This window comes from Zootoca vivipara, chromosome 7, assembly GCF_963506605.1.
Source record: "Zootoca vivipara chromosome 7, rZooViv1.1, whole genome shotgun sequence".
In the NCBI taxonomy this organism is placed as follows: Eukaryota; Metazoa; Chordata; class Lepidosauria; order Squamata; family Lacertidae; genus Zootoca; species Zootoca vivipara.
The window spans coordinates 43,337,280-43,356,735 of record NC_083282.1 but is presented as its reverse complement, the minus strand read 5'-3'; the positions used below and the strand labels follow the sequence as shown (position 1 = coordinate 43,356,735).

Here is a 19,456-nt window from a genome sequence, read left to right as displayed (position 1 = left end):
GTGCTGGTATCTGAAGAAGTGTGCATGCACACGAAAGCTCATACCAATGACAAACTTAGTTGGTCTCTAAGGTGCTTCTGGAAGGAATTTTTTTATTTTGTTTCGACTACGGCAGACCAACACGGCTACCTACCTGTAACATGTGCTGAATATTGTTATTAATATTAAGTACTCTTTTTCTTTTATAATGTTTAGGGGTACTCTCATTTTCCTACTCATATTGAAATATTGCCCCTCAATGAGGCCAAACTTAGATTCACAAAATGTTTAGGGGTATGCGTCCCCCTGTGTCCCCCCAGAAAAAAAGCACTGTTAATATTTAAACCTTACTAGAAACACTGTCCTTCACTGAGCTGCTATAATCCTAAGCATACTTGCTAGAAAGTCTGTTCCAAAGAACTCAGAAGCCCCTTTCAAAGAAAACCCTAAACAGGATTGAACTGTTGCATTTCTCTTCCCCAAAGCTGGTTGCCTTTGTGGCTCCTATGGCTGATCCAGTCTCAACCCCCCCCTTCCTCCTGTGTCACTCTGTCATTTCCTGGAAGGGGAAAACATATACGGTATGTGCTTATTCATTTCCAAAGGGCATATCTTGTGCAATTGAAGATCTATTTTATGAGAGATGGCTGCAAGTGTTAGGTCTAAGCAAAACCAAACTGGTCACAGAGGGAATAAAATTGCATTCTAAAAATAAAGATTAATACCAGGGCTTTCCCCCCCCCCCAGCTGGAACTCGCCGGAACTCAATCCCGGCACCTCTCAGGTGGCGCCATAGCCATTCTAAGAGAATGAGGGAGGAGAAGAAGAAGAGTTTGGATTTGATATCCCGCTTTATCCCTACCCGAAGGAGTCTCAAAGCAGTTAACATTCTCCTTTCCCTTCCTCCCCCACAACAAACACTCTGTGAGGTGAGTGAGGCTGAGAGACTTCAAAGAAGTGTGATTAGCCCAAGGTCACCCAACAGCTGCATGTGGAGGAAGAGAGAATCAAACCCGGTTCACCAGATTACGAGTCCACCGCTCTTAACCACTACACCACACTGGCTCTCGGAGGTGTTCTCAGAGGAGGCTCTTGGAGGGAGGTGTTCATGGTGTGCTCCAGGACCTTTCTAGAAGAATAGCACTGATTAATACTATGCAAAGAGAGAGGTTATTCATATTATATGAAAAAGAGAAAGATGATACAAATTATCAGGGCTAAATTTACACTGGAGCCCAGAATCAGCTTTCAGTACCAGGGTATGTCACAGAACAAGAAAAATCACAAATATGTAAAGTGCCTCAAATCTTGTGCCCCTTCTAGATTTGCACTTTTATGTCTGTAAAAGAAAAGGGTCACTTCATCACTGATTTATTCCATCATTTAAGTACATGCATCAGAAGAGTCACTGTGAACTTCACTGATTTTTAGCCAATGGCAACCTAGATTTATCATTATTCCTTTGATTTCCAAGGTTCAGGCTGTGTCATTGTTTATGTAGCTAAAACAGTAGCACCCCCACACAAGAGGGAGATATCACCAGACTTGTGGAGACCCAAAGCTGGAAGAAGTATAATAAAATAAAATAAAAACCCTTTAGGGGGGCAGAATCCTAAGAGGGAGGCTGAAAAACAGCCCACAGCGGACTGAGCATGCCAAGTGATCATGGAATGCTGACTAACTTTTGAGGTAGGTGGAATAGGAGAATGGGATGGCACTGATGCCATCATCATCATTAATAATAATATTACTATTACTATTATTAAAATTTGTATACAATACAAAATAAAAACACTAAATACATAACAAAAATGTATGAATGTTCTGTCATACGATATATATATATATCCTCTGCACATAGCAAAGTAAATGTCAAAGTGAAAGTTTCTTGCTAATTATGCTATGGGGTCCCCCACCCCGTGCAGGGAAATTTTTGTATGGCAGAGCATTCCATTGTGTAAGCCTTCACCTACGGTCTGAAGCGGTACAACCCAGAAACAGATCTGCAACATCAAGAAGTAGACCTGGTGAAGCTTCACTTTTGCTATTCAGCAGAATGGACTTTCCTGTTTAAAGAGGAAAGGGGGGTGTTTTCCTATAGCGTGTAAAAACAAGAAGGATTTGTAATCAATTGTTGCTCTTTTAAACTAACAAACTTTTCACTTCCCTGTTTCAGGAAAATGAATTATCAGACTGGATTAGAAAAATGTAGAATCACATAAGGATTTTTACCCAGTAACTCTTAAAATGGTACAAAATTAAGCTCATCTACTTTTTTTTGGCTTCAAAATTAGATTCATGTTGCCTTTTGAGAAAAATCAAAGCCAGCAAACCTCTTCATCAAGCAGCATTTTATTTCAGATCTGGCATTAGCCGAGCCTTTGCTTCATTCATTTCCATTCAAATGATTTTTTTCCCCTCCAGGGAGAAGAGGAATACATCATATCTTCAGTTTTAATACAGTCAGCTGAGCTAAGAATTTCTGACCCGAAATGCTGATACCACAAGGACAGTCCTAGGGATATCTATTAACACACTCCCCACAAAATAAATGTGAGCATTAAGATAAGAGCAAAAGCAATTTATTTCTATAGAATATCCAGGTCACCTTTTTGCCACATGGCACCCTTGGCAGCTTAAAGATGATAAAGATAAACACCACACTTCATACATTATCAAGCATTAAGATTCACTTGCTTTCACCTTAAGTGACAAAAAGCTTAAGATACTTTGGGTACAGCTCCTGCTAGCCACACTCACTCAACCTAGTGACAAAAACAATGAGGGTTGTTGGACAAATGTGGTCAGCACACCACAAATAAAAGTTTGGCGTTGTCCAACATCCAAACAACCTTCCCACATTTATATAACTTGCATGCCACTTTATATATTTCCACAGAAATCTCTAAGCAGTTTACACACTCCTACAAAAACCATTTGAAACATGAGCCAATGGAGCTTCATGTATTAGGGCAGGCATCCCCAAACTCGGCCCTCCAGACTTTTTGGGACTAAAATTCCCATCATCCCTGACCACTGGTCCTGTTAGCTAGGGGTGATGGGAGTTGTAGGCCCAAAACATCTGGAGGGCCAAGTTTGAGGGTGCCTGTATTAGGGCAAATGCAGACTGCCCCACCAACTACAGTTGGCCTTCACTCTATCGTTGGCTCTGGCGCCATCTACTGTTGGTCTCCCTGGTTTCTGCCCAACCAGTCCCAGCGGGCACTAGGCAGCACTGCATATGACTTCTGTTTTGGTTTGGCTAAGAACAAGGTGAGTGCCAGAGTCATTATCACATCTTAACTTTTCTGCATCTCATTTCCCTCTGACCTCACCACTTACAACTGCCTCCCTCTGATCCAATCTACGCCCCCTCCCCCCCCAAACCCTGCTTCTATATACATGCAACTCAGGATAACGCTTCATGTATCTGATGGACTGCAGTAAGCAAAAGCTTAAAGCATTCTCAACCTGTAGGTCAGGGCCACAACTTTTTGCTGAAAAAGATCTGCCTGTCTTCCTGTCTGGAAAGAGTGACTTGTGCTTAGCTCACATATTCAAGCACAGAGCATGATGGGATGGTCATTATGCTATAAAGGTCTTCATTGGCTTGTCATGTTTCTTAGGAAGCCAAGCAGCAAGTTCGTTCTCTCTCTCCCCCCCCCCTCTCTCTAGCATCTAGCAGGTCCCTTGCTGCCTGTTATGTCCCTCACTGCATATCTTGTTCCTTATTTATTCCAGTGTTGATAGTTGTACATTTGCAATGCAACACAGACACAAAAGGGGGGGAAACCCCCACCAGCATTAGAAGAAGAGACTGCAAACAAGTCAGAGCAATGAAAAGTGGCATGGGACACTGGCTGAAGAGCATCTAAAAAGAAGTGGGCAATTTTGCCCTCTTGTGGCTATCTGTGTGATGAGCATTTGTTTCTCCAGCTTTCAAAGGATCGTGCTGGAAGCATATACATTTTGCAATGATATGGTAGAGCAGAGGTGGAGAACCTGCAGGCCCCCAGACATTGATGCACTACAACTCCCATTATCCCTGACCACTGGCCTTGCTGGCTGGAGCTGATAGGAGCTAGAGTCTAGCAACATCTAGGCTACAGGTTCGCAACCCTATCATTGATGTATGGCTAGACGAGTTCCATATTCTGTGATTAAGAAGTCTAATGTAAACCTTGTTGAAATCAGACAAAGGGAAGCTGGGTTCTTGTACCTTGATTTCTAAAAAATTGCTACTAAGGAAGGCTGACCAGGAATGTAACATTAAACGAAACAAAAACCAATGTTTGCAAGAGTCTACTAATCAAAGAAGTTGCATACTGTATATCCTTAATCACTTGCTTTTACCAGATTGCACATTTCATAACCAGAGTAACTGTCATAGTTCCTAGGAGGGAAGTTTATTTCTATTTATTTGATTTCATAAGCAGAAAATATGCTAGGATCAGAACCACACAAATTTCCAAAGTCAGGGTGCCACCACTAAAAAGGCTGTCTCACGCTGGTCAGCACCTGTAGGATCCAGAGAAGGATCTCCAAGGAAAATCTCTATATGAAAGGCAGGGTCTTCTGTGAGTAGGCCACCCAGGTGCACACACACACAGGGAGGGAGGGAGGGGAAGAGAAGAGAGAACTGGTATCTTGAACAGGTTACTGGTTCAAATCTTACCTCACCCATGCACTCAGCCAACCTAGCTCCCTCTCAGCCTCAGTTGCACACCTGCAACACAGGGATAAAAATGCTGATCTACTTCACAGGGTTAAGGTTACCGTGCTCATGTTTGCAAACCATTTTGGACACCTGAAAGTGTTGAAAAATGTTCAGTCTTAACAGTTACTTATCCTTTGCCCTGAATAGCTGTTCCAAAACACAAAGACCGCAAAACATTTAAAGCAGGGCTGGATAACCTGTGGCTGCCCATATGCTATTGGACTACAACTCTCATCAGCCCTGACCACTGGGCCCAAGGGAGGAAGGGTTCAACAAGATCTGGAGGGCCATGGCTAGTTGCCCTGGTTTCACGATGTCATTTAAATGAAGGGCTGCAGCTATTTCATAGTTTAAAGGCTCACAAAGGCTCCCAGAAGTCGTCAGCAAAATTGCACTTCCCACACGCAACCCACCACTCTTTTTTGATAAAGGAAAATGGAGTTGCCCACTCAGTCTTGTCAACAGTACACTCCACTCTGCTTCTCTAGGTCTCTCCAGGTCACAGTGATTCACTGTTCCCATGGTGACATGCAGAGCAACAGGCCTGAGGAGGAGGAATGGGGACAGCCTAATGTGTAAGATCTAACACACTTCCTCCCCTGGGGACAAAGCCAGGAGTAATGGATGAAACATTCTGGTCTATGCACAGCAGCACCTCACCTTCCCTCATCTAAGATGGCACAACTTTGCTTCAGAGGTAGATTTTGAGACTTGAATTCTATAGGTAAATATATGGCAGAGAATTTGGTTCGTAACACTCCAGATTAAGTTCCAACCTTAATATTTGTGGGAGTGTGCACAAGTGAATGTTTGGAAACAAAGGTTACCCTCTGAGGAATGGCTCCTCTGTGGCTGAAGGATCCTCTAAGATATGGTTACCAGATTTATTTTCAATGAATCCAGGGACACTTATTTTTTATTTTTTTGAAGCTGAGTAGCATAAGGGAGTTATTAGTGGGGATGGTGAGGCAAAAGACCCAGGGCCCAAGCAAACATGCATATTGTATAAAGGTGCAAAGCCCTTCTTTCGCACCTTGTGAAACATAAATGCGGAGTTTTTTTTTAAAAAAACCCTGGGCAACAGCACGCCGCACGCCCGTGACTCCCAAGCCTCCTCCAATCTCCTGCCCCCTTCCTCCTTAGATTTGACTGTTGCCCAGCTTTTTTTAAAAAAAGCTCTGCACATTTATGTTTCACAAGGGAGTTGTTAAGAGACACGTATTCTCTGGGAAACAGGACGCATTGTTAAACCGCTTTGGGAACTGTAGTTCTGTGAAAGGAAAGGGGTTTTCTAACAACTTGCAGTGCAAAAGTTCCCAGGGTCTTTGAGGGAAGTTACAGCAGTAAAAAGTGGTATAATGGTGCTTTAAAATGTATGGTATGGATGTGGCCTCAGATAGATTAATCCCTTTTCATTGACCAAAAAGGTATCCTTATTATTTGGGAACAGACTACTATTATTTTTAAGATGAATTGTTTTCAATACAAGTACTCAGAAAAAATTACCAGTGGCAGATCCCATAACAGAAGTGGCACAAGAAGTTTAGTTCTCTGAACAAAAGTTCCCAAGAGGTGCCTAGTGTAACATGTGCATATAATCTTTAAAAAAAAAAGTAGTATGCTTTTTCAGAATATTGTTTTTATTCATATGCAAAGGTATACAGATTCATTCAATCAACACACTTGATTAATCAAACAATTTCTTGGAATCAGGTAGCAATCCTGATTCTCTCCCTTTCGTTTTTGCCCCATTTCACCTGTTTTCCAAGGTATTGCAAAGCTTTGGTTTTCAAATAACGGAGTATTCAACAATATGCAAATTAGCCCGTGATATGCAAAGCGGCAGGTCTTGAATCATTTCAACTAGGGGGGGGGCACTGGGGTTTTCTCGCCAGGCAGCACATCACAGAACAGAGAAGACAGGCTGAGGCACAAAATATAAAGATTCGAATTGCAACTTCAAAAATATGCTCAAAATTGCAAGTTCTCTCCCTGCTCCCTATTTGACCACAGTGAGTCTACTAGTTGCCACTGCCCCTTTACTGTAGATTGAACAGATACTCATTTCTGATCCCAGGCTGAGAAGGGAGCTAACCAGGCTCACAGATACTGTCTTATGCCTTCCTTCTTTCCTGCTGTCTATGGGGGGAGTATCCAGCTAAGTCATGGTGTGAGCAGAATGTGCCCCCTTCCCCAAAAGAAATTTGACTGGAGCAAATGAGGGTGGTGCAAGGAAGGGGAAGTTGTCCTGCTCATGCCATGACTTAGGGATGCATCAAATGCTGTGCATATGGGAGGCAACATGACCTTCTCTTCATCTCTTCTCTGTGTGCCCTTGCCCCTGCCTCCCAAATCTGCTCCTGAGGATCCCACAACCCTCAGGAGATTTTGAGGATGTGGGGCTGCAAGGGAGAGGAGAGCATCAGGAAACTACGTTGTGTAAGCAGAACAGTAGTGTTGGATGCAACCCAGAGATGGATACAACTCTGTGAGTTGAGTCATGCCTAGCCCTTGCACCTGGGCTTTCCTGAACCTGCCACTCGTCCCCCTTCTCACTCCATCCCTCTCAGGTTCAGAAACAAACATCTGGGCCAAATAAGGTTACACAAAAGCGGCAAGAGAAGAGGGGGTACACAAGATAACAAAGCATTATCTCCACTTCACAGATGAATGAGTGAAATTGCGCACGGCTCAGTTCCTCAACATCTATGGGGCTAGGAATAGCTTAAGATCCTTCTCATTTCTAAAAATATGCAGTTCTATCTCATAAAGGCGCTTTTAGAGGATGAAGGCAACAGGGCATTTCCTCAGCTCTAGTCAGTGTTGGTGAAATTGACTCAACACCTTTCCAGAACTAAGAACTGCCAGCAGGAGCATGGAAAACATTCAACCATCTTTCATGGAGGACAGCCTCAGATAAAATTTATTTATTCATTTATTAAAGAGGGAAAAAATGTTTTTGGTTTTATGTACCAGATGACTGCAAAATTTGGTCGCCCTTAACAGATTTCCGTTTTGTGCTTATTCTCTTCCTACCGTCAGATTTTTAAGCTCTCTGGGGCTGGGAATTGTCCTTTTTGCTTAGACTGCGTTTTCCTGTATGCCAAGGGTGTTTTACGTAGCACATTATGATGTAAATAATGATTTTGTTGTTGTTGTTGGGAAACTCACTGCATCCATCAACAGTAGTGTCACCTAGCTCCCCCCTCCCCCCGTCCAATTACGTTCCCTTGCTGAATGAAGAAATTTAAATAAACCTTTAAAATAAATGCTGAAATCTGCTGGTCTGCGTGCGTGTTTTTTTTTGGGGGGGGAGCAAATGCCAAACATCACCAGGTGGATATCGATGTTATGCTTTCCTTCTTTCTCTTACCAGCCAGAAACAAAGGTGTTTCCCAGATGTGTAGGTCACTTTGTAAGATATTCTTCTCCCCATCAGATGTCAATGTCACCCCTTTCCCATCAAGATTATTTCAGTTGGAAGCAGCAGCTCCAGAATTCAAGGCAAGAGCGCTTCCGATACCCGCCATGTCTCTTCAAGGCTTCTCCCACCACTCAAGCAGTGGACGATGGGGAGTCTTGCTGAGGCCTGAGTTCTTCCCCCAGCCTGCTCTGTTCAAGCTCACCTATTACAGACATGTACTTAAACTCATTTGGCCGGTGGTTAAACTCTTCCACTAAACGGTAGGTCTCTTCACGGTCCGTGGCGTAAAAAAGCTGCACCTGGCTGGCTAGGCACTGGGCTTCTGTGACAGTCTGTAAGGTGTAAAACAGAAAGACACACAATTTTAAGTTGTCAGGTCAGTGACAGCCCTTCTCCAGTCCAAAGACCACCCTGCTTTCACCAGCTGACCCAAGTCCAGGAATGGACTGCGGATCCATGTTTTGCGACTATCCTGTTTTGTGTCATAGGGATGGCTAATCCAGCTGCAATGTAAAAGCCCAGTGCTTGTGGTGCAGAGTCGATCAGGTTCCTGGCACCACGGCACCACTGGTTATGAAACTGAATGTCGCACCACCGTGATACTGCTCTCCCCCCCCCCCAACACTACTACACCTCACAATTGAAGGAGTGCATGAATTTCAAGATTGAATGCTCACTCATGTCAAAAAAATCAAATCCAAAAGATGTAAAAGAGAATGCTTCAAGGAGACTCTCAGCTGCAAAAACAAACCCAACAAGAATGTTAAAAGGGGGGAACAACATGCTGTTTGTGTTCTGGACACTATAAACCAGGCATGGCCAAACTTGGCCCTCCAGCTGTTTTGGGAATACAACTTCCATCATCCCTGACCACTGGTCCTGTTAGCTAGGGATGATGAGTGTTGTAGTCCCAAAACAGCTGGAGGGCCGAGTTTGGCCATGCCTGCATAAACCATAGCTTATGACAGTGGGAATGAACCTGTGCTAGCCTTGGATTTGCAGATTGGCTTCCCTTCTCCTCTGGTGAAGGTACCTGCTTTACCTTGCAACCTGGTGCCTTACCTATGTTCTGATCTGATTTACATTTTAAAGCCTTTGACAGAAACAGAGCTGGGAGCTCACGTTCTTCATCTGGCAGTGAGAACCAAGATGCTTACCAAAAATCTAGGATCTATTTCACCTGTCATCAGTACAATGCCCTTTTCCTCTTGTAGCTCAGGATAATGAAACAGGACCAACTGGGTGGGTGCAGATTCCCCTCGAGACTAAAGGAAATAAAAATTATATTATTAAGAAGTATACGCAATGTGGTCCTTCAGCAAAAGATCAGAAGCCAGAACTTTCAATAATGAGCTAATCATTTCAAAACTTAATTCAATGCATCTTAAACCTTCCAAGCCCAAAAAGTCACCCACCAGATATAGGAAATCAAAACATTAACAGTCCTAATGAACATTCTAGGTTTGCATGTGAAAACTATGCTGATATTTAGGAATCTGAAGCCTCTGCAACAGAGCTTTCCATGTTAGTGTCACACATCGCGACACATTAGAGTAGCGGCTGCAATGTGTAGGTGTGTCATGCGAATCCTGCACGTGCTCCACCCAGGGCTGGAAAGGGGTTAATTTAACCTCCGGTTTGCTAGTGAAACTGGATCACTGTGTCACGAAATGATGCATGTCTAAAAAGTGTCACCAACATGAAAAGTTTGGAAACCTCTGCTCAACAACAATGTGAAACTATTTTAGAATGGGTCATGCAGAAGCCTAAAGTTGAAAAGCTCTGAACTACTTTGTTTTTCCAGGCAAGGTTTTCTCACAATTATTTTGGTGAGACCAATGTGTTAACATCTATGAAGATATCCTTGTTCGTCGGCCTCTCAAAACCCATGTTCAACTAGTAGGAACACAAATATTCCAACTCTCAATCTTCCAAAGTTAAAAACAATTTCTCTTAAAACAGAGGATAGCTCCATCCAGAGAGAAAGGGGGGAGAGATCCAACCAGAGACACACGAGAATGCAAAGAATAGGGAAACTTAAACAAAGAAACCAGGAGAAAGTTGTGATGGAATGTTGAATTTCTCTAAAAGAAGCCGAATGAACTAGAAGACAAAGAAGAATTTTACTACAGGACACAGTTAGCTCCAACAACTGTTTAACTTTCCATGTCTGTACTGTACACACCTCTGTACCGAGAGACTTTGAACAATGATATCTCAGCTTAATAAACTAAGATATGAATGAACCTTTTGGCCATGCATGGCAAGCCCTTCACAGCCAGAGCAAACCAAACCAGGTAAGTATTCCATTAACTAGGAATTCCTGTTTCATCCAAACCCAGAGTCTTTGACGAACAGTTTAGAAGAAGCAAAGCACGAAGCTGACTTTGAAACATGGCTGAGTCTTGCTCTGAAGTGGCTAGACACTTTTATAAGGCTAACAGTAAGGGACAAATGAACAACTGTATCTGCAAATAAAATGTTTATTTTGCTCTGCCTTAGCCTCCATTTAGAGGAATCTTCGGAAAGCCTCAGAACAGAAAAGGCACTCCTTGAAATCCCACAGCTCAAGTAATACTGCATTAACAGTGTCCACGTGAAACAAGGAATTGCCATGTTTTTAATGAAATGTTTTACATAGGAGCAAATGTAATTAAAAAAACACAGTTTCTACTTCCAAGTCTGTTTCTGGCAATCATTTTTGCCAAAGTTCACCTACCTGAATGTTTATCAGAGAAGTGAAGTGGAGTTCTGGTCCTGACCAATGTCCCACAAAAAATTCATAGCCCTCCTTTCTTGGCAGTGGATATAGAAACTGGTGGGAAAATCAAATAGGTTAATTAAATTTAATTAAATTAATTTCTTTATCTTTCTTTATTGGATTTATACACTGCCCTTCATTGTAAGATCTCAGGGCAGTTCACAAATCCCAGCTCAGGATGAAATCAGAAACACAGAAGCTTTGAGAATAAAATTTTGCAGCCACAATAACTGAGTGAGATGGAATAGATTAGACTACAGAGACCAATTATTTACATACAAAGAGCCCCTTCTCAGTCCCCAGTGGCTTAGCTGAGACCAGTTTTGCCCACAACCTGTACAGTAGGGGAACAGGCATTAGGATAGGCAAAATGTACATCATGGACAATATGGAAAGATACAAAGTATGGATTATGAAATAATATGCAGTTGAGAGGACACATGGAGGGGAAGGTGAGAAGTCCAGAGATTTGGTGAAATCTCAAAATATGGATGTAATCTGGATTGTTATAAACTATAACTTGTAAAACAAAAAAATTATAAAAATAAATGGATAGACAAAAATATCACAATACCAAGGTTTTCAAATTAGTCATTAGGCCTTAGAGCTCAACGTCTGAACTACACTATGTATATTTATGTTTGACTGTCACTTAGATGTTAAAGAGATTTATAGCATTTGTATTCTGCATTTACTCCAAGGCACTCAGAAGGTGTACAAAGGGTTACTCTTACAAATAGCCCTACAAAGTAGGTCAGGCTGAAACAGTGTCCAAGATCAGCAAATGAGCTTCAAAGTGCAGTGGAAATTTAAATTTAGGGAATCCTGCTCCAAATCCAACATGTTATCCATTGTAATACAGAGGCAAATCAAGGTGGGTAGGAAGCATGATAACCTTGATAAAAAAAGCTCCATTCCAAAAGAAATCAATCAAGACACATGTGCTATACTTACAGACGGGCAGTCCTGAACTCGCTTCCATATCAGATCAAAAGTCTTTCCCTGTAGAAAGAAAGGGGGGAGGCGGAGAAAGCATATTTAACTAACTCTCAGTGCTAGTAAAGAAAGCTTAGGTGTTTGGGGTTTGCTTTTGTTTATTTAAAACATTTATTTACACCCCATCATTCCAATTGCTTGCAGTGGTTTGCAAAATAACAAAACATTAAAAATGGTTAACTCAAAAAATCAAATATTAAAAATGACAGTAAACCACAGTACATATCAACATTAAAACACCTCCTTTTAACTTCTGAAGACCTATAAAATCAGTAAGACTGATTTTCATGTGTGTGAAAATTCAGCAAAAATAATATAATGCCATACTTTTAGAAGAATTCCAACACCTTCTAGTCTGTACCAAGTATATTCAATTTTGCTACAGGTTTATACCGTATCAATCCATCAGAGGTGCTTGAGTGTTCTTGTCTGAATAGCTAATTGCCACTTATAATATCTAAGGACTTTATAAGATTCCATATGCAGATGGACTCTGTATATGTAGGCAATCGCAAGTAGAAAACACTCTTCGTTATTTGTTACATTGCCCATTATACACAGAACCTAGGAGACATTTTTAAAATCCCATTTCTTCAAGAAAGCAGTCCCTTCTTGGAGGAGAGGGTTCTGTGGCTGCTGAATAACTCAAACACCTCAATGACTCATAAAGTGGCCCTTTTTGCACTGGCAGCAAAAAGGAAGGATTTGGACAAAATACAGTAGCAGTAAATTGCAAGGAAGATTAGGATATATAATTTGAAATACATTGTATTTCATGGTGGCTTCCCATTTATAGTCTCGCTTCCATTGCACAGTTCTGTTGGTTTAAGCAGAGGATTTGTTCTATATTTTTATAGTGTTTGTATGGCTTGTCATGGCCTTCAGCCAGCACAATAAACTTACTGAACTGAACTGTAACTGCTAAGAGCAAAAGATATTCTGCGTAGCAGACCTGTGTGCCCTGAACTCGACAGCACTCACACAGTTGTGTATTGACTGTACTTACAGGAATAACTGCATAAACTGTGTCTTCTCCAGAATAATACTGCTTCCATATCTGAAAGAAAGAAAAGAAAAGAAAGAGAAAGAAGTACATTAACTTCCTAGACCATCACCTAAGATGACTTAGTGATGGCTAACTAAGTCATACTTGGTGTGGACCCACTGAAATCAATGAACTTATTTACCACTAATTTCAATCGGTCTACCCTGAGGGTGTCTAACACTACAATCCTAACCATGTCTACACATAAGTAAGTCCTACTGAATGCAACAGAATTTACTCACAAGTAAGTAGGTTTAGAATTGCAGCCATTGTTGGAAACCACCCAAATGCAGTAGTCATATATTCACATTACTACTTATATGATTAGTTAATACTAATGAAAGCTTGGTCTTGACTGTTGCATTTTTCAGCCCTGATGGATTGTATCTGCTTGGAATAAATGGAGGATCACTCCATAAATTATTTTATTTACTTCCTAGGTGGCTAACCTTTTTTTAGCCACATTCACCTTTGGCCAAGCATCTGGGGTCACATGCTAGGGGTGGGTGCAGCCACCCAACACTATTGCACATATTTTTGCATGCCCACACATAGCCTCCCTCTCCTCAGGTAATGTGCTGAGGAGTGGAAATTATGGCCCACTCTCTGCTCATCATTGACTGATCAGATGCTCTAGGAGGGGCTAAGTTGAATCCTCAACAGGGTGCTGGGCTACAACCACCCCAGCACTGTATCTGATGTTTTTAATTTTTACTGCCATCAAATAAATCCATCGAGTCTAGGGGCATAGGAAAAAATTGATGTGGAGAGGCTGGACCACGCTTCTGAATGGGGAGCTAGCCATTCATGGATATCTATCCTATCCATCAGCAGCGCTTTCAGGGCAGCTAACAATTCAAACAACATATGGACACCATAAAAGAAATAATAATAAAATAGCATGCAGAAGTATACAACAAACAAACAAAATATTTAGGTTGACAAGATACCCTTTGGAATATCTGAAAATGTCATCAATCAATGTGTATGCATCTTACCTCCTCCCTTTCTTCTTGCTTGTTTTCTCTGGGTTATACCCAATGGTAGTCCTACTTTGAGCATACTTATTGAAATTAATGGGGATGACAAACTTAGGGAATTTCAATGGGCTTAACTGAGTAGAACTTAGCTGGATACAACCCAGCCATCAGAACAGGGGAGAAATGTGGTGGTTTTATTCTATTTATTTAAATAAATAAGCATCAGCTGATGTTTAAAAGGACCTGGGGGAAACAAAAAGGTCTTCATCAGATATTAAAAATACACCAAGGTGGGTACTAAGTGACTCTTCTTCCAGAGAGTATTCTAAAAGTGGGCTACCACTACATAAAAGACCCTATCCTTGGTAGGGACCCACCACACCACATAATGAAAGAAAGGGGCACCCAAACAGCATCTGATGAAGATCTCAGTGAACAGGCAAGCAATATATGGGAACAGACTTCTGCCCATTACTGTTCTCACAAGGAAATTATCTCTTTGCATAACAACCATGAGTTTATCATTATGAGTGAAGTGTAGTGAATAGCAGCTGCCTGATTCATAACAGACACTTCCCTGTACGTCACACCTGATAGCAGTCTCCTATTTTTATTCACAGCTAGTGTCTCCATGTAAGAAACAGGCATGTGTGAAACTGCCCAGTGTCTTATGAGCCCTTGGATATATATCTACAGTATAGCTACATATCTACTTTCACAAGTTAACACGAAGAAATACTTTCTGTTGAGATAAAAAGATTTGCAAAAGCTAAATGGAATATGTTTCTACCACTTCAGTTTGGGTCACCTGTTTTATTTCTTCGGGCTTCTTCCGTTTCATCATCTCCACATTAAGGATAGAATCAAGTGTCTGTAACAAATGACAACAGTTAACAACATCAGCTGAAACACTATGATATGAGGAAAAGAAACAAAAAGTCTGAATTACTGCACATACATACTTGGACAAATCCATCATGAAAGACAAAAATGCAGCAATGTCCAATAAGAAGGTATAATAGTAATTATAAGACTTCTGTGAAAACCTAATGGGCTGTCAGGGGAGAAGGTGTGGAGGGGAGGCAGGAAACAGCACAAAATCTGACAGCTCATGGGAGGCAATCAAACACAGCTTCTGCTAGCCTGGTGCCCTCCAGCTGTTTTGGATGACAACTCCCAGCCAGCATAAGAAGCTGTAGTCCAAATAGATGGAAGGCAACTGGCTGGCGGTCACAGAGCTAGACTGTGCTAGTTCTTCACAAGAATTTATGTAGATCTCATTTAAAAAACAGCTGCCTGTCTGCATCCTCAGAAGAACTTCGCTGACAGTCACACATAAGGCAAAGGCTGAACATGAACTGAAAGTCACGTCCTTCATACATAATCCCAAGTAAGATAAATAAGAAAAGAAAGGCTGCTTTACAAAAATACGAGCTTACCTTGTTTTTTGTGAACCCATGAAGTGATTCTTTGAACTAAAATTAAACATAAAAATACTTATTTTAAATAGATATCCTTCATGCCATCATAACCTTATTAAAGAAAAATTGTTAAAGCTATTTATCCAGGAAGGAGAGCAATCTAGAGACACACACACATACCCAGATAGTTAAAAATAATACATAGGCTAAGGCATTGTGTGGAAAACATCGCAATTAATGGTAGTGTAGAACACAGATTTCCTGATGATATAATGTGAAATTGCAGATTTGGAGGGGGGGATTTCCAAATCAAAAACTTCCAAGCCTTTAAAGAGAAAATCTTTTTTATATCAAGAGTGTTTATTGTAAAAATATACATTGTTACAAAAATAACTGGGCTGCAATGTCAGTTTATTGCATAATAAAGTCCTTTTAAAAACTTTTACAGGGCAACCCTATACACACCTACCTAAGACTGTCTCATAGAATCATAGGGTTGGAAGAGACCACAAGGGCCATCCAGTCCAACCCCCTGCCAAGCAGGAAACACCATCAAAGCATTCTTGACAACTTAATGCGGCTTACCTCTGAGTAGACATGCACTAGATTGTATTATCGAAGTTTTTTTTTTTTAAGCACCAAATTAGGGAGATAGCAGGTTCCCCCCAGCCCGTCCCACCAATTGGTAATTCTTTTAGCACAAGTATTTACAAAAACTGTTGGTGGTTTTTACAACGTATAAAAATAATTTGAAAACATTGAATACCTACTCTTTTTCTTCACTGTTACATTTTCTGTGTGGTCATGTAAAATGTGTGTACTGTATATACCAAAACAAACACGTTTTGTTAAGCTAACTGGAATGCAATATCTAGCAACCATCACAAAGGTTTTCATTAATTTGTTTGAAAAGCATTTAGCATAAATTAAACAAGACAGGAACCCATCTGTGCACAGCTACACACATTAACACACATGTAAATAGCAGTCAGGAATAAATAAAATATCTGACAAATGAGGTTTGGATATTGGCCTTGCCTTTTTCTCCATCATTCTGATAAACTCTGCTTGCTTTGAATCTCCCACAGGCTGCTTTTTCACTTCGCTCCTTTGATCCAGTCGGGATTCAAAAATTTCTGGATTGGATCTGAATCAAAGTTCGACATGATTATATAGCTGCCAGGCACTCGCGAGTGTTTCATTTTCAGCTTATTCCCGCCCGATCCCAAGCAGCTCAGGGTGGGCCAAAAACATATCCGTTTAGCTTTCAATCCCCGCGAGCAAAACAACAGGATGGCAGGACAGCAACAACCCATTAGCGTGCGGCTAATCGGAAGTCTTGCAAGAGCAAAACTACAAGCAGCAACTCTTTTTGATTTAGCAGCTCCTAAATCAGGGGACCTTGAATCCACACAAGGTTAGGGCGGAGAGTAAACAACCATACGAGGAGGTGTGGCAAAGCAAAGTTTTTAAAATACGGGAGAGGCGGGTGAGAGCCTGATCCTGAAGCGAGTCCAATGGAGTTACAAGTGTGCCCAGGGTTACATACATACCGTTGCCTAGTGCTTTTTTCTGGGGGAGGAGGACGCAGGCCCCTAAACATTTTGTGAATCTTTGTACTTTTCTCAATTTACTGTCTTTATTTCCCCCGATTTGAACTATAAAATGGTGGTTTTCTTGAGTCAAAATGAGAGTATTCCTAAGCATATTTTTTTAAGGGAAAAAAACCCCCACTGCCCTTGCCATACACAGAGAGCTTGCCTAAGCAAAGCGGGGGAAAGGGCACTCTTGGTCAGTTTGGGACTTGGAGGTTGCTACCAGATCCCCTCCCCCGCCCCCAAATAACAGTAACCCAGGAGGGAGTCGGGTCCATCATTTCCCCCGATCCTCTGCCCGGGACATCTCTGCCTTTTCTGTTACCTGCGGAGTTCGTGGATCTTCCCTTGGTACTTGGCGAAGAAAGGGTTCGCCTCCAGGCCCCCGCCGCCCGCCGCCCCGCGAACCGAGACCGCCAGAAGTCGGGGCTGCGGGGGCAGCAGCAGGCCCAGAGGCCGCAGGGGGGCGAAGCGCCCCACCAGCGCCCCTCGAGACAGCCCCAGCCCCGCCGCCCCCCACCACAGCTGCTGCAGGTGCCCCGCCGCCGCCATCCCGCTCCGGTCTGCCCACATCCGCGGAGAGCAACGCGGAACACTGCCCTCCTCGCCGCCGCGGCCCGGCACAAAAGTTCCGGTGGAGGAAGAAACCACAGGCGGAGGCGGCGGGGGAGTTGCAGCGAATCCTTTTGAATGGGCGGCGGCGGACGCGGGGAAGGAGGGTGCAGGCACCCAGGAAGCCCCCTAATCTCTGAGGGTGCGCTGCTGCTGGTACAGGCCGATCCTGTGCAGTTCTGGTGCGGAGGAAGCTTCCCCAGACCGGCTCCGACTGCTAAATGCTAAATCCTTTCACCACGGGAAAGGTGGAGCACGGGGTGGTCCACACGTGCCGGATTTACGTATAAGCTAAACAAGCTATAGATTAGGGCCCCACTCTCTTGGGGGCCCCAAAAAAATTAAAGGAAAAAAAACCACTGGATGTATATTTCCAAAATATAAGATAAAAAACAAATAAAATAAAACCTACATACAGCAACAGTGTTTTGTGTTGTGTAGGCTCCTATGATGTATGTAATGGGCCCCGCCTGCTCGCCAAAATATCACTGGTTTGCACATTTCTATATATAGGGCGCCTACATTCTGCACGGACTGGTTGAATGACAGCATGTTCAAATGGCTTTAGATACCTATTAGGTCCATAAATTACCACATAGCATATATATTCAACACAAAAAAAACCCAGCAACAATTTGTTGTTGTCAAAGGGCAGCTGGACATATAAAGGGCCCCATTACCTTCAGTAGCTTAGGGCCTCATCAAACCTAAATCCGGCCCTGTCCATACCACACCTCAGGAGATGCTATGAGGCATCCCAGTGCAGACATTTCATTGCAAACAACTGGCTTTTTATTAATTAATCTTTATTAAGTTTTAAGAAATATGAAAAGAAAGAAATATACCTGTCAAAACAATATTATAGACTTCAAAGAAACAAACTGACACAACATGAAATCGGCAGCCAATAGACAGCTTTTAAAAAAGAAAAAAAATTAAACAAAAGTAGGTAATAACAAAATTTGCAAATATTTTTGGAGCTGATTATAAGCTCCACAGCTAGGGCCGTGTTTCTTAAAGCACAACAGTCTCCGCCTTGTCTTCAATTCTCCAAAGAGCGCTCTTACCACTGCTTGGCGAAGAGAGGGGTGGGCACTGGGCTTATGGAACACTATGGTTTATTAAGCTGGGAACAAGAGTCCTGCACCTAGCCACACATTTCAGTCCTGCTGTTTTAAAAACTCGGTTCTCCAATACATCTGAAATGAGAAAACATGGTTTAATAGGCTAAATGGACATTAATCTGGCAAATGGACATTAAACCACAGTTCCTTCTTCCAGGCAGAAAAGGAAACTGGTTTTTCAAAAGAAGACTGAAGCACAGAAGCCAATGTCCGAGCCTGCATTGTTAGTCCTATTATGTAACAAATAGGGAGAGGTAGAGGCAGAGGCTGCCAGCTTACTTTTCAGGTGAAATTCAGTTCCTGTTTCTCTAGAGGGTCATACCATGGGGAGGGGGCCACATGAAGGAAGGACAGACCCCTCCTTGAAGGCCTTTGCTCACCTGACTCTATAAATTGTACCAGGACAAACTGGTGCACACTGAAGGTAAAACCAGAGCCATTCATAAGGATGAGGTGCTGGACCAAACCAAGAAGAAGAAGAAGAAGAAGAAGAAGAAGAAGAAGAAGAAGAAGAAGAAGAAGAAGAAGAAGAAGAAGAAGAAGAAGAAGAAGAAGAAGAAGAAGAAGAAGAAGAAGAAGAAGAAGAAGAAGAAGAAGAAGAAGAAGACTCATTAAACTCTTAGCCCACTCTTTCTCAACATAGTTCAGGAATTTGTGTGGTTCCCTACCACCATTTCCCCCCAACAACAACCCTGAAAGGTTGTTCTTGGCTGACTGATAGCAACTGGTCCAACTGGTCCTAGCAGCCCCAATGACCAGGCCAGCCAGACATGATTGGGGGAAGGGGGTGAATCTCAAGTGG

General features: G+C 42.2%; 1 protein-coding gene across 1 annotated transcript; it reads right to left on the bottom strand.

Moving 5' to 3' along the window:
* Nucleotides 1-6,299: 6,299 nt before the first annotated feature.
* On the bottom strand, nucleotides 6,300-18,082 carry ATPAF1 (ATP synthase mitochondrial F1 complex assembly factor 1). Its single transcript, XM_060277474.1, has 10 exons — nucleotides 18,053-18,082; nucleotides 17,244-17,659; nucleotides 16,362-16,470; nucleotides 15,342-15,377; nucleotides 14,711-14,773; nucleotides 12,884-12,934; nucleotides 11,836-11,883; nucleotides 10,840-10,935; nucleotides 9,278-9,385; nucleotides 6,300-8,452 (listed from the first exon to the last, which is right to left on the bottom strand). The coding sequence occupies exons 1-10, from the start codon at nucleotides 18,080-18,082 to the stop codon at nucleotides 8,252-8,254; spliced, it is 1,158 nt and encodes a 385-aa protein (XP_060133457.1). The 3' UTR covers nucleotides 6,300-8,251.
* Nucleotides 18,083-19,456: the final 1,374 nt, after the last annotated feature.